This window comes from Scyliorhinus canicula, chromosome 8 (assembly GCF_902713615.1).
Source record: "Scyliorhinus canicula chromosome 8, sScyCan1.1, whole genome shotgun sequence".
Classification (NCBI taxonomy): Eukaryota; Metazoa; Chordata; class Chondrichthyes; order Carcharhiniformes; family Scyliorhinidae; genus Scyliorhinus; species Scyliorhinus canicula.
Window position 1 is genome coordinate 135,390,086 of NC_052153.1, and position 15,804 is coordinate 135,405,889.

Genomic DNA, 15,804 nt, shown 5'->3' on the forward strand with positions numbered 1-15,804 from the left:
CTGTTCGGGTACACAGAGGGCAAATTCAGAATGTCCAAATTACCTAACAACACGTCTTCGGGACTTGTGAGAGGAAACCGGAGCACCCAGAAGAAACCCATGCAGACACGGGGCGAACGTGCAGACTCCACACAGACAGAGACCTAAGCCAGGAATTGAACCTGGGACCCTAGAGCTGTGAAGCAACAGTACTACAGTACCGACTGTGCTACTGTGCTGCCATGCTATGGTTGAGGAGGTTTTGAGGACAAATAAAACATTAACAAATTTGTGTACTCATGTTTCCAGCCTTAGGTGACCCAAATTACATGAAACTAGTCCATTTTTGTGATGTTTCCTGTGGTGGCTAGAGACATACACTGGAAGCTGGAGGCTTCCAGTATTAACATAAGGATTTATTGATGAAAAGCAAAGGCAGTTAGGTAACAGGCACAAGCCAGCCAGATTCTCTGTTCCTGAGACTAAGTGTTGGCGTTGATGCAGGATTCGTGGACTGCTACGACAGCAAAATTGGCACGGTACCTGAACCAATTCAGTGGCAGTTAAGGGGCTAGCACTGGCACCACGTGGAACACAATCAATTCCAATGAGAAATGGTTCGGGATTCACCGCGTTCTGGATTGACACTCAGGAGGCTGACAAGCTGCAGCCACATATACACACTTCACTCCTCACACATATCATCCCAGCCAACAAGATGGCCAGCAAGGAGAGCGGCACCCTGTTTCACGGACTCCGAACTCGAGACCCTGCTGGATCTCGTAGAGGAGAAGCAGGCGACTCTGTACCCAAGGGTGGGAAGGACAGCCGCCACCGTTCGTCGTGCCTGGACTCAGGTAGCAGAGGCCGTCAGCGCTGTGGGCAACACGGACTGGCCCGCAGTGAAGAAAAAAACTGCCCGTCCTCCACAGAGTGGCCAGGGTGAGCACTGTGGCCCAGCACCAACCCCCATCCCACACACCTATAACCCCAACCAACCCATCAGGAGGGCGGCCGAGCCCCGACCCTGCACCACTTGCCGGCACTCATACCGGATGCCATGGCCACTGAAACCCCCTGGATTCCATGCTTTGGACCGTCTAACGCTGTGGGTTTTCTGTCCTCCCCCCGTCCATCCCCCCAGGAAAAGGCCGCTCATAATCGCCTTGAGAGGGAGGAGACTGGAGGGGGACCGCCGGACCTGTGGCCACTCAACGCAGTGGAACAGAGGTCACAGGACGTGGTCAGTGGGCCCGGAGAAAGGGCAGTCACCGAGGCGGAGGTCGGAATTGAACGAGGATATGAGACCACATTGAGTTGTGGTTTCCTATGGTACGTGTGTCACCATCCCCACAGTAAGAAGTCTTACAACACCAGGTTAAAGTCCAACAGGTTTGTTTCAAACACGAGCTTTCAGAGCGCAGCTCCTTCCTCAGGTGAATGGCCATTCACCTGAGGAAGGAGCTGCGCCCCGAAAGCTTGTGTTTGAAACAAACCTGTTGGACTTTAACCTGGTGTTGTAAGACTTCTTACTGTGCTCACCCCAGTCCAACGGCGGCATCTCCATATCACGGCTACCATCGACACCTCAAACTGTCGGTTCAAAGTGGAGAGAATCTCCAGGAAGATCGCGCATATAGACACTGACATTAAAAAGCCATTCACCTGAAGAAGGAGCTGCGCTCCGAAAGCTCATGTTTGAAACAAACCTGTTGGACTTTAACCTGCTGTTGTAAGACTTCTTACTGTGCTCACCCCAGTCCAACGCCGGCATCTCCACATCATGGCTACCATCCCCACCACCACCCTGCCACCCACCACCACATGCACACACCACCCCACCCTCCCCCCCCACACCCTGCTCCAAACCCATCCCCGCCACCCCCACTCCCCCCAATCATGCATCTTGCCTTGTGTCTTACAGGATCTCCTAGTGATGGCATCGTCTCTTCTGATGTACCCCATCCCCATCACAATCACAAGTGGAGAGCAGAGATGACGAGGACATGGTTGGAAGAAGAGTCAGTTTCTGAGTTTGTTTCCTTGTGATGGAAAATCAGAGTATGGCGATTATGGGGCTGTGTTGGTGGAAATGCTTCGTGACCGCTTGGTTTGTGGTGTCAATAGTCTCGACACACAAAAAAGACTTTTAAGTGAAGGCTCCTTAACGTTCCAGCAGGCTTTTCAGATTTCTGTTTCACAGGAGAGTGCCACTTGCGGCGTACAGGATCTTCAAGGAAAGGAGGTAAATGTCGTTCACTGGCACCCCCTTTGCAGCCTTTCAGGAACTAGAACAGTTTGTCGCGACACACTGGGCTCAAGACCTCGAGGCCCTAGGCCACGACGCAAGCCCTCTCTGGATTCAGGAGGGGCCAACTCTGTCCCCCATGAGAAGTGAGGGCGAAGTGGCCGAAGCTGCCGGCAGGCTAAGGGACAGTGCCCAAACTGCCAGGGTAGTGTCAGCCCCGTGCTAGGGCCTACATTTAGATGACCCTGAAGAAGCTGGGGATGTTCCAGCAATGTAGCTAAACTGTGTGATTGTACCATAGGTGGTTCCTATTTGCATCCCGTTTTGTGTCAAAGGGCACTTAATTCAGATGGAATTGGATATGGCAGTGCCGTCTCAGTGGTGCTGCACTGGTGTTCGACCAGATCCGACATGGGGTGAGGAGCTTGTCGTTGGCTGATTCAGCCACCCGCCTCGCTACGTATACGGGTAGCGTTTGTCTATTGTGGGCTCCATACTCACCCCAGTGGTCTACAGATGTCAATCTTTGAGCCTTCCCAGCATTGTGGGGGAGATGATCCCAACCTGCTTGGTTGCAATTTACTGCACCATTTGTAGCTCCACTGGCAACGTATCCTCAAGGTGGAAACGGTTGTACAAAAGTTTCCCAACGTTTTCGGGCCCGACCTTGGAAAGATTAAGGGCGCTGTGGAGAAAATCCAGGTGGATCGCAGGCCCTGCCTCGTTTATTTTGTGGTGGGCCGATCCCTATGCGATCTTTGGTAAGGTCTAACTGCAGCGATTGGAGAGCCTCGGCATCATTTGGCTCTTTCATTTCGCTGACTGGGCAACGCCGGTGATTAAACCGGATTGGACTGTCAACCTCTGCAGCGATTATAAATTAACCATAAATATGGCTTGACGTTTGAATTGCTACCCACTCCCTCCAATTGAAGATCTCTACGTCACACTGGCAGGAGGTTCTACATTCACCAAGTTAGATATGAGCAATGCTTATTTATAGCTTGATGTACCATGAGTTCGACTCAAGACACATTTAGGATCCGAACTGTGGCTTTAATCTGTTAGTGTTAGCCCGGTGGTCGACTACAGAGAATGGCCGATTGCCGAGAACTCTGGGTACTTATACCCCGCCTCAGAGGGTAACTTGCATTTCGACCAATTGGAGAGCAGTCATATGATTAGTCCCAACCAATCGGACGAGAAGCACATGACCAGCCAGAGCCAATGGGAAGCCAGTGCTCTGCACCAATGGCAGTGCTCATATCCATACCACCACATTCACCCCTTGTGGAGAAAGAAGGGGTGGTGTAAGTGGGAGAGAGAGGGGGGGAGGGTCCGAGGACTGATGGTATGAGCAGCGAAAATCGATAGGGGTGAGCTGCCCACTGGCTCATGGCAAAACAATACTACTACTACTAATAACAACAGAATAACACAAAAATGTCCAAAAACGGCCCATGGCCGCAACAGATGGAGACAATCAGCCTGTCGGGTGCCCGTGGTGTTCTGGAGGACCGTCGCAGTGGAGCCGGTGAAGTCGCCCCAATGGTCGTCCATGCCTCCGGGAGCATTGGTCGTAGATGTGTCTCCGTACCCCGGGCCGGTGGTGGAGACGCTGTAATCGGGGAAGAGGGGGCATGTGCACCGGGCCGTGGGGGCGCGGGGGGCGCTGGGGGGAATTGGGGTTGGGGGGGAGGTGTTGGTGTAGGGGAAGAAGGCCGCACGCCATCGGATGCCAGGTCCCGGAGTGAGACCGCATCCTACCGACCGTCGGGATACTCCACGTACGCATACTGCGGGTTGGCGTGGAGTAACTGGACTCGCTCAACCAACGGGTCAGACTTGTGCACCCGCACATGCTTCCGGAGCATGATGGGCCCGGGGGTGGCCAGCCAAGACAGGAGAGGGGATCCTGAGGACAACTTCTTGGGGAAAACAAGAAGACGTTCATGGGGTGTTTGATTAGTGGTGGTACAGAGGAGAGACCAGATTGAATGCAGGGCGTCGGGAATGACTTCTTGCCAACGGGGAATAGGGAGATCTCCGGACCGTAGGGCCAGCAGGATGGTCTTCCAAATGGTGCCATTCTCCCGCTCGACCTGACCATTACCCCGGGGGTTATAACTGGTCGTCCTGCTAGAGGCTATGCCCCTGCTGAGCAGGAACTGACGCAGTTCGTCACTCATAAAAGAGGAACCCCGGTCGCTGTGGATGTACGTGGGGTAACCGAACAGGGAGAAGATGGATAGGAGGGCTTTTATGACGGTTGTTGTGGTCATGTCGGGACAGGGAATGGCGAAAAGGAAGCAAGAGTATTCGTCGATAACACTCAAGAAATAAGTGTTACGGTTGTTGGAGGGGAGGGGACCCTTGAAGTCTATACTGAGACGTTCAAAGGGGCGGGATGCCTTGAGCAGATGCGCTCGTTAGGGGCGGTAAAAGTGCGGTTTGCACTTGGCGCAGACGTGGCAGTCCCTAGTGACAGTCCTGACTTCCTCGACGGAGTAGGGCAGGTTGCGGGTCTTAATAAAATGGTAGAAACGGGTGACCCCTGGATGGCAGAGGTCCATGTGGAGGGAGCGGAGGCGGTCAATCTGCGAGCTGGCGCAGGTACCGCGGGATAGAGCATCGTTGAGCTTCCCAGGACGATACACGATATCATAGTTGTATGTGGACAACTCGATCCGCCACCGCAAGATCTTGTCGTTCTTGATCTTGCCCCTCTGTGCATTGTCGAACATGAAAGCTACTGACCGTTGGTCTGTGAGGGGGGTAAACCTCCTGCCGGCCAGATAGTTCCTCCAGTATCGCACAGCTTCGACTATGGCCTGTGCCTCCTTTTCCACTGAGGAATGGCGGATTTCGGAATCGTGGAGGGTTCGTGAAAAGAAGGCCATGGGTCTGCACGCTTGGTTCAGGGTGGCCGCATTAGCTACGTCAGACGCGTCACTCTCGACCTGGAATGGGAGGGACTCGTCGATAGCATGCATCGTGTCCTTTGCGATATCTGCTTTGATGCGGCTAAAGGCCTGGCGGGCCTCCATCGACAGGGGAAAGGAGGTGGACTGGATGAGGGGGCGGTCTTTGTCGACGTAGTTGGGGACCCACTGGGCGTAGTATGAGAAGAAGCCCAGGCAGCATTTGAGGGATTTGAGGGAGTTGGGAAGGGGAAGTTCCATCAGGGAGCGCATGCGTTCAGGATCGGGGCCTATCACTCCGTTACGCACTACGTAGCCAAGGATGGCTAGACGGTCGGTGCTAAACACGCACTTATCCTTATTGTAAGTTAAATTAAGGAGTTTTGCGGTTCGGAGGAATTTTTGGAGGTTGATGTCATGGTCCTGCTGGTCGTGGCCACAGATGGTGACGTTATCGAGATACGGGTGGCCCGTAAACCGTGCTTGTCGACCATTCGGTCCATCTCCCGTTGAAAGACCGAGACTCCATTTGTGACACCGAATGGAACCCTGAGGAAGTGGTAGAGGCGCCCATCTGCCTCAAACGCGGTGTACTTTCGGTCACTCGCGCGGATGGGGAGCTGGTGGTAGGCGGACTTAAGGTCCACCGTGGAGAGGAATTTGTACTTCGCGATCCTGTTAACCAGGTCGGAAATACGGGGGAGAGGATACGCGTCCAGCTGCGTAAACCTGTTGATGACTGTAATCGATGACGATCCGGTTTTTCTCCCCAGTCCGAACTACCAGCACTTGGGCTCGCCAGGGACTGTTGCTGGCCTCCATAACTCCTTCCTTAAGGAGCCTCTGGACCTCGGACCCGATGAAGGTCCGGTCCTGGGCACTGTATCGTCTGCTCCGAGTGGCGACAGGTTTACAATCTGGGGTGAGATTAGCAAACAAGGAAGGGGGGTCCACTTTGAGGGACGCAAGGCTGCAAACAGTAAGAGGAGGAATAGGGCCGCCGAATTGAAAGGTCAAGCTCTGCAGGTTGCACTGGAAGTCCAGGCACAGGAGTGCCGGAGTGCATAGACGGGGGAGAATGAGGAGTTTGAAATTTTTGAAAACCCTCCCCGGACTGTGTGGCCCGCTGTGCAGCACCCGGTGATTTGGACGGAATGCGAACCTGAGGCCAATTCAATTTTATGTTTAACTGGGTGGATGGGGAGCGCACAGCGTCTTACCGTGTTGGGGTGGACAAAACTTTCCGTGCTCCCGGAGTCCAGCAGGCACATTGTTTTGTGTCCGTTGAGCTGAACCGTTGTTGTAGTCTTGGCGAGCGTGCGTGGTCGCGACTGGTCGAGCTTGATGGAAGCCAATCGTGGTGAGAGTTCCCGATCCTCTTCGGTGGCAGAGTAGTCGCTTGCAGGGCCTTCCGAGTTGATCCAAGATGGCGGCGCCCAGGACCCGCACGTGGAGTCGGGGTCCCAAGATGGCGGCGCCCAGGACCCACACGTGGAGCCGGGGCCCCAGGATGGCGGCGTCCATGGCCCGCACATGGCGTCCAGGGCCCTAGATGGCGGCGCCCATGGGAGCCTTGTGGCAGCTGGGGGGCAGTGTCAGCGGCATCTACAGGACGGTCGCGGCAGCTGGGGGCGCGGGTCGGGAGGACCGTGGAACCGTTGTGGGAGCCGGGAGGCGGGCCGGAGAGGTTGGTGCGCGGCGTGGGGCCCTGGGGGGGCCCGGGGGGGGGGGGAGGGGGGGGCGATTCGCAGTCGCTGCGTGGAACAGCAGCGACCGACTTGGTCTGGCAGACCACCGCGTAGTGGCCCTTCTTCCCGCAGCTCTTACACAGAGCGGAGCGGGCCGGGCAGCGCGGGTGGGGGTGCTTTGTGAGGCCACAGAAATAGCAGCGGGTCCCCGCTAGTTTGTCGGAGCGACCCGCAGTGCAGGCTTGGGGGGGGGGGGGGGGGGGGGGGGGGGGGGGGGGCTCGGGGTCCACAGACGATGGGGGTGGCGCATGCCATGAAGTCCAGGGGGTTGCTGCACGGCCGGGGGTGTATGCGCGGGCGTTCAGGTCAGCAACCTCCAGGGAGGTTGCCAGAGTCCGTGCCTCAGCTAGGCTGAAGGCGTTCTCCAGCAATCGTTGGCGGATAGAAAGGGACTGCATGCCAGCAACGTAAGCGTCTCTGATTAGAAGTTCCATGTGCTCTGTCGTCAAAACTTGGAGACATACGCACGTTCTCCCTAGAGCTGCGAGGGCCTGGTAAAACTCACCAGGGAACTGTTGTCTAGTTGTCAGGAGATGCCGTGCGTATACTTTGTTGACCGGCCGGAGAAAGTGTCCTTTGAGAATCTCCATGGCCGCATCAAAGTCGCCTTCATCTTCGATCATTGCGTAGACCGATGTGCCCGCGCATGAGTGGAGGATGTGGAGTTTCTGCTCCTTGGTGGGCTTGCCGGCTGCAGTCGTCAGGTAGTTATTAAAACACGCCTGCCAGTGTTTAAAGATTGCAGACGCATTTGTAGCATGCGGGCTGGTGCGGAGGCAGTCAGGCTTGATGCGAAGCTCCCTTCTAAAATTCTAGCTGATTAAATTGATGTACCATCAATTCGACTCAAGACACATTTAGGATCCGAACTGTGGCTTTAATCTGCTAGTTGTTAGCCCAGTCAAATACAGAGAATGGCTGACCACCGAGAACTCTGGGTACTTATACCCCGCCTTGGAGGCGGTGCCTACTTGCCTTTCGACCAATTGGAGAGCAGTCACATGACTAGTCCCAACCAATCGGACGAGAGGCACATGACCAGCCAGAGCCAATGGGAAGCCAGTGCTCTGCACCAATGGCTGTGCTCATATCCATACCACCACATAGCTTAACTGCACAAGGTTTCAATAAAGTACGTTATGATCACTACTCATAAAGGTCAATACAAGGCAGCATGGTGGCGCAGTGGGTTAGCCCTGTTGCCGCACGGCGCCAAGCCAGGTTCGATCCCGGCTCTGGGTCACTGACCGTGTGGAGCTTGCACATTCCCCCCGTGTTTGCGTGGGTTTCACTCCCACAACCCAAAGATGTGCAGGCTAGGTGGATTGAACACACTAAATTGCCCTTAAATTGGAAAAAGAAATGAATTGGGTACTCTAAAGTTATAAAAAAAAAAAAATAAATTAAGGTCTATATGCAGACACGTGAATTCCATTTGTCGTGTCTTTGGAAAGCGCCGTGTTTCAACACATCATGGAAGGTATATTATGAGGTCTCTCGCACATTGCTGTCTATCTTGATGATGTATTAATCACGGGAGAGTGGAGGCAGAACACCTGGGAAACCTTGAAGCAGTGCTGCACTGGTTTTATGAGTATAGCACCTGTCTGCGTGAAGCAAAGTGCATCTTCAATGTGAAAGAGGTGGTGTATTTAGGCTATCGGGTTGACCGGGGTGGCCCACAGCCAGTCGCTGACAAAGTACAGATAGACAATCATTATGGGCCCCGCACTGCATGATGCTATGGAGCTTCGCTCTTTCTTGGGCCTGATAAATTATTTTGGCCATTTTATACTGAATCTGGCTAGAATCCTGGCCACCCCTTCACTTTCTTCTGCAAAAAACTCGATCTAGGTTTGGGAGATGAACAGAAAGCTGCTTTCCATTTGGTGAAGTGTACGATGGATTTCTCCAGGTTACTAACTCATTTTGACGAAGTTGGGCTGCTTTATCTGATGTGCATTGACGCCATCCTTTCCCACCTGCACGTATGGCGGCCAAGACCGTCCGATAGCTTTTGCATCCAGGATGTTGATGGCTGCAGAGTGTAACTATGTGCATATAGAAAAAGGTCTGACAGTCGTGTTCAGGGTCAAACGTTTTCATCAATACGTTTATGGCCGTTACTTCTTCATAATTTCGGGTCATAAGCCACTGCTTGGTATATTTCGCAAAGAAAGGCAATGCCACTGATTGCATCAGACCAGATCTCGAGGTGGGCTCTGCTTTTTTCTGCATGTCAGTATTCTTTCGAACATTGCATGGGTTCGTGGATAGTGAATGTCGATGCGTTAAGTCACCTTCCCTTGCCGGGGGTGTCAGTGGTTCTGCCCACAGCAGACAATATCGTGGCAGTCCTAAACTTCTTGGACACTCGGCCCGTGATGGCTGCTTGCAAGTATTCAACAAGGAGTGCAGCTTATAAAGTGTGAGACTTCAGTGAGAAAAGCAGTGTATAAAGTGCGAGACTTCAGTGAGATGTTAGGTTATAGAATTTGCAGTGCAGAATGAGGCCATTCGGCCCATCGAGTCTGCACCGGCTCTTGGAAAGAGCACCCTACCCAAGCCCGCTCCTTCACCCTATCCCCATAACCCAGTAACCCCACTCAACACTAAGGGTAATTTTGAACACAAAGGACAATTTATCATGGCCAATCCACCTAACCGGCGCATCGTTGGACTGTCGGAGGAAACTGAAGCACCCAGAGGAAACCCACGCAGACACGGGGAGAGCGTGCAGACTCTGCACAGACAGTGACCCAAGCCGGGAATCGAACCTGGGACCCTGGAGCTGTGAACCAATTGTGCTAACCACTTGGTGAGGAAAGCAGTGTATAAAGTGCGAGACTTCAGTGAGGAGAGCAGTGTATAAAGTGTATGAGAGTTCAGTGAGGAGACCAGTGTATAAAGAGCAGGACTTCAGTGAAGAGAGCAGGGAATAAAGAGCGAAACTTCAGCAAATAGAGCCATGTATAAAGAGCAAGTATCCTGTAAAGAGAGTGGTGCATAATGAGCGAGCCTTCAGTGAGGAGAGCAGTATGCAAAGAGCAAGTATTTAGTAAAGAGAGTAGAGTCTAAAGTATGAGACTTCAGTGAGGAGAGTAGTGTATAAAGAGCGAGCCTTCAATGAGGAGAACAGTGTGTAAAGAGCATGTATTCAGTAAAGAGAGTAGTGCATAAAGTGTGAGACGTCAGTGAGGAGACCAGTGTATTAAGAGTGAGCCTTAAGTGAGGAGAGCAGTGTGTAAAGAGCAAGCCTTCAGTGAGGAGAGCAGTGTGTAAAGAGCAGGACTTCAGTGAATTGAGCAGTGTATAAAAAGCGAGCCTTCACCGAGGAAAGCAGTGTATAAAGTGTGAGACTTCAGTGAATAGAGCCGTGTATAAAGTGCGAAACTTCAGTGAGGAGAGCAGTGTATAAAGTGCGAAACTTCAGTGAGGAGAGCAGTGTATAAAGTGTGAAACTTCAGTGAGGAGAGCAGTGTATAAAGTGTGAGAGTTCAGTGAGGAGAGCAGTGTATAAAGTGTGAGAGTTCAGTGAGGAGAGCAGGGAATAAAGTGTGAGGGTTCAGTAAGGAGAGCAGTGTATAAAGTGTGAGGGTTCAGTAAGGAGAGCAGTGTATAAAGTGTGAGGGTTCAGTGAGGGGAGTAGTGTATAAAGTGTGAGACGTCAGTGAGGAGAGCAGTGTATAAAGTGTGAGACGTCAGTGAGGAGAGCAGTGTATAAAGTGTGAGACGTCAGTGAGGAGAGCAGTGTATAAAGTGTGAGACGTCAGTGAGGAGAGCAGTGTATAAAGTGTGAGGGTTCAGTGAGGAGAGCAGTGCATAAAGTGTGAGACGTCAGTGAGGAGAGCAGTGTATAAAGTGTGAGGGTTCAGTGAGGAGAGCAGTGTATAAAGTGTGAGAGTTCAGTGAGGAAAGCAGTGTATAAAGTGTGAGAGTTCAGTGAGGGGAGCAGTGTATAAAGTGTGAGAGTTCAGTGAGGAGAGCAGTGTATAAAGTGTGAGAGTTCAGTGAGGAGAGCAGTGTATAAAGTGTGAGGGTTCAGTGAAGAGAGCAGTGTATAAAGTGTGAGAGTTCAGTGAGGAAAGCAGTGTATAAAGTGTGAGAGTTCAGTGAGGGGAGCAGTGTATAAAGTGTGAGAGTTCAGTGAGGAGAGCAGTGTATAAAGTGTGAGAGTTCAGTGAGGGGAGCAGTGTATAAAGTGTGAGAGTTCAGTGAGGAAAGCAGTGTATAAAGTGTGAGAGTTCAGTGAGGGGAGCAGTGTATAAAGTGTGGGGGTTCAGTGAGGAGAGCAATGTATAAAGTGTGAGAGTTCAGTGTATAAAGTGTGAGAGTTCAGTGAGGAGAGCAATGTATAAAGTGTGAGAGTTCAGTGAGGAGAGCAGTGTATAAAGTGTGAGAGTTCAGTGAGGAGAGCAGTGTATAAAGTGTGAGAGTTCAGTGAGGGGAGCAGTGTATAAAGTGTGAGAGTTCAGTGAGGGGAGCAGTGTATAAAGTGTGAGAGTTCAGTGAGGAAAGCAGTGTATTAAGTGTGAGACGTCAGTGAGGGGAGTAGTGTATAAAGTGTGAGAGTTCAGTGAGGAAAGCAGTGTATAAAGTGTGAGACGTCAGTGAGGAGAGCAGTGTATAAAGTGTGAGAGTTCAGTGAGGAGAGCAGTGTATAAAGTGTGAGAGTTCAGTGAGGGGAGCAGTGTATAAAGTGTGAGGGTTCAGTGAGGAGAGCAGTGTATAAAGTGTGAGACGTCAGCGAGGAGAGCAGTGTATAAAGTGTGAGGCGTCAGTGAGGGGAGTAGTGTATAAAGTGTGAGAGTTCAGTGAGGAAAGCAGTGTATAAAGTGTGAGAGTTCAGTGAGGAGAGCCTCTTCATGGACGTTTTCAAATTAACAGCCACCAAATTTATTTTCCAGGACCCTTCATCTGCTGCTGGACTCCAGAAAGTAAACAGTTCCTGGAAGGATACTGGGAAAAGGGTGGCCTAAGAACACCCCTAAGGGTGGCACAGTGGTTAGCACTGCTGCCTCACAGCACCAGGGACCCGGGTTCAATTCTGACCTTGGGTGACAGTTTGGAGTTTGCACGTTCTCCCTGTCTCTGCGTGGGTTTCCTCCGGGTGCTCCAATTTCCTCCCGCAGTCCAAAGATGTGTAGGTTAGATGGATTGGCTATGCTAAATTGCCCCTTAGTGACCATTCTCCCCCGTGTCTTTGTGTGTCTCTCTCCCACAACCCAAAGATGTGCAGGGCAGGTGGATAGGCCATGCTAAAGTGCCCCTTATTTGGAAAATAAAATAATTTTGTACTTTAAATTTTAAAACAAAATTGGCCCTTAGTGTCCAAAGCTTAGATGGATTATGGGGATAGGGTGGGTGAGTGGGCCGAGGTCAGTGTGCTCTTTCAGAAGGTTGGTGCAGACTCAGTGGGCTGAATGTCCTCCATTGTCAGGATATGATGGCAGCAATCCTGATGTGCTCCAATGACGGACATATCATAAGATAGCAGGAAACAGCAGAGAACATTGACTTCACACACACGCCTCATGGTGTGGAAACTCCTGAACAACCAAAGAGCAGCCAGGCAGCAAACATGCCCACAGCCCAGGACCAATGCTGATGGCATTGTTTCCCAGCTCCTCATAAACTCAACGATACTGCCAGCAGGGAAGATAAGTGGATGGTAAAAATAGCCCTGATGCAGTCACAAGACTATCAGGGCAGGCAGAATTCTCAAGCTCTTACACACGAGTGGAATCCAGGTTCCAATATTCCATGGAAAATTTGGACAACCTTCAATCGCTTGAGGACAGATCAGTGAAGATGTGGCCACTTGCTCCAAAGTGGAACATGGGGAGCAGCTCAAATTGTGACTGTGACCATCTAAGTCAGACCATCACCCAGATACTGAACTCCTGCCCCGAGAGATCCATTCCCGGTGGCGTCACAACCATTCACACTGCATCATCTGAAGCCTCGGCATTGAATTATAAGTGCTTCCAGAGCCATACAAAGAAGAGCTGCATTATACTGAGCAATTGTTTGAAAATGTCGCCCCCACATTGTTCACCTGCTGTTAGTTTTTTAAATCACTAAGTTTAATACCACTCTTTTGCCACATGATGGTGCAATAGAGCAAATCTGGGTAAAAAAACTATTGATTGGAGATCATTGCCTCAGCTTTGTGTTAGATTTCAGCAGGGGAGGGAGGCCAACTTTGTCCTCCATCCAGAAACAAAATGTGCGTGTTTACTATTTACAGACTGTACTAGAGCTCCTTAACCCTCAAAAATACTCATGCAACATGAATAATCAAACTTTTCAGTGTTTAAAGTTAAAAAAGCGTATATTTGGAGGATTTCCGTTCATCATGAGGAGAGCAATCAATTTCAAAAGTGTGCCTTATAAAGGGAACAAAGAAAGTAATTGAACTTTTAAGGAATGTGGATGCTAGGGCACTATTATACGTCAAAGAGAAGTCCCGTCACATTTGTCTCGCTCTCTACCAACACCCCCCCCCCCCCCCCCCCCCTCCCACAGCCCCCAAGTCAGTGACGTAATGGGATTGCCGGCGTTGAACATGGTATAAATTTAAATCTAATTATAGGCCTCTACGCCTGATAATTCCATTTCCTCCCCCTTACATTATACACTTACATTGAAGTGCTTTTCCCGCAGTGCGCACCTGACGGTCAGTACAACACTCAGGGAGAGGGTCATAGCTTTGGGCCATCGGTGTGGCCTTTGTTGCTGGTGGCCTGCATTTGAGGATGGAACCTTGAGCTACGATAGTGCCCACACTGCAACACAGAGACCACCTCCAACAAACTGGTAGCCTTTATATCTGATGAAGGGGTGCTGAACCAGACCCTGGCAAAATGCCAATACTCTAAATGCAGCCTTGAGCATGCGGATTGGCTGCCCATCACCTGGCAGCAGGCATTCGATCCGTACCCTGTGTTAGCGGAATTGCTATACGTATTAAAGAATTGATATAAGTAATAATAAAGATGTTCCAGGTTTATAGCAGTAATGGCAAGGGGAAAACCAGTCAGCAAGGGGTTAAAAATGTTGAACCTTAAAGAAAAGTCACCTGCACGCGGGATAATTCAATCATCCTACAGAGCATTAAAATAATAATGGGGACCCGTGTCACAAAAACCATTGCTCCAGCCTGTCTGACGGAGATTCATGTCCAGCCCAGAGCAGGGAATAAAAACACATTAACACTCCATCAAGGAGTTCAGGTTAAGGGGAATATTTTGAACCGGGATATTGTAAAATGCATTGTATTATGCATTTTACAATATCCCGGATCCTGTTCAAAATATCCCCATTAAGGGGCCCAGAAAATATGCCTACTGATCACCTTGTATTGTTTGGAATAAATCGATGACGTCAATGCCTGCTTGTAACTCTGAGAGAACTTTAAACATGTATGCTTGTAACCCTGAATATGATCAGAGCTGACTTTGGCAAGCTAAGGAGAATCTGTCTCTCTTGTGCACGTAGCAATTTGAATAAACACAACTTTTACAACTCCACGTGGTCGAGAAAAGACTGAGTATTCCTTCCCTCCAACACCCAGTCCCCGGGAAACTCCCTCAGCATCAGGCGTGCATCAGAGAGATATCTTAACCCAGCACCCAGCTTTGTTCCAAGCTCCCCCATCTCCATTCATCACCCAGGGAGCTAGGTAAATTCCGCCCACACAGTCAAGATAGAGTCTGATAAGACTGACTCTAATGCTTGCACTTCCAGCATTGTTCAAACCTGGCTGTTGGTTAAATGGTTGAAACTTTGACCCAAACTGAGCTCATCGCTGTGATCTTAACCCTATCTTCTCAACAAGTAAGAGTGACACATGTCGAGAGGCACTTGGGTCCTTTGTCAAATATGCTTATAAGGCTCCATAAGTAACATCAAGACCCAATTACAATTTGAACCCAGTGGTCTGCATGGCGAGGGCACTCTGATTGCTAAAGGCCTGAGCCGAAAATGGCCCAGAAGGGTGAATGGATTTTACTTTTTAAGAGACATCCAAAACAGCAGGTGAGCCCCAGGAAGGCAGAGGAAATGCTTCAAGGTCACCCTCAAAGCCTCTTTGGAAATGTGCAACATTCCCACTGACACCGGGCAATTACTGACCCAAGACAGTCTGACGTGGAGGAAAAGCATTTGGGCAGGAGCTGAACACTGAGTTTCAGCAGCAAGAGTAAGTAGAAGCCAAGTGTGAACAGTGAAAGGAGCGCATGTCAACCCGGCACCCACCCATCCGATCAGCCAATTACTGACTGCCCCTCCTGTGACAGACACTGTACATAGCGCTTGGATTACTCCGACACCTGAGATCATCTTTTAACGTGGATTCAAGTCATCCTCAATTCCAAAGAACAGCCTAACACAGAGGGAAATGGCCTGTCTTTCCCGCATGCTGCTTGCCCGGCTCCCTAGCAGACCGCTCACCCGGCGCACAAAACACGCCGCTAGCCCAGTTCACAAAACACGGCCCTCGCTCGGTCCACAAAACATGGCCCTCGCCAGGTTCACAAAACACGGCCCTCGCCAGATTCACAAAATACAGCCCTCGCCCGATTCACAAAACAGGGCCCTCGCCCGATTCACAAAACACGGCCCTCGCTCGGTCCACAAAACACGGCGCTCGCCCGATTCACAAAACACGGCCCTCGCCAGGTTCACAAAACACGGCCCTCACCAGATTCACAAAACACGGCCCTCACCAGATTCACAAAACACGGCCCTCGCCCGATTCACAAAACACGGCCCTCGCCCGATTCACAAAATACAGCCCTCGCCCGATTCACAAAACACGGCCCTCGCTCGGTCCACAAAACACGGCGCTCGCACGATTCACAAAACACGGCCCTCGCCAGGTTCACAAAACACGGCCCTCGCCAGA

General features: G+C 51.1%; 1 protein-coding gene across 1 annotated transcript in view; it reads left to right on the forward strand.

The window, feature by feature from the left end:
• The first annotated feature begins 697 nt into the window (after positions 1–697).
• Positions 698–15,804, forward strand: part of LOC119969923 (arrestin domain-containing protein 3-like) — an 88,385-nt gene continuing 73,278 nt past the window's right edge. The window contains exons 1-2 of the mRNA XM_038803894.1: positions 698–836; positions 2,040–2,224. Coding sequence (XP_038659822.1) covers positions 698–836; positions 2,040–2,224 — 324 coding nt within the window. The remainder of the gene's footprint in view (positions 837–2,039; positions 2,225–15,804) is intronic.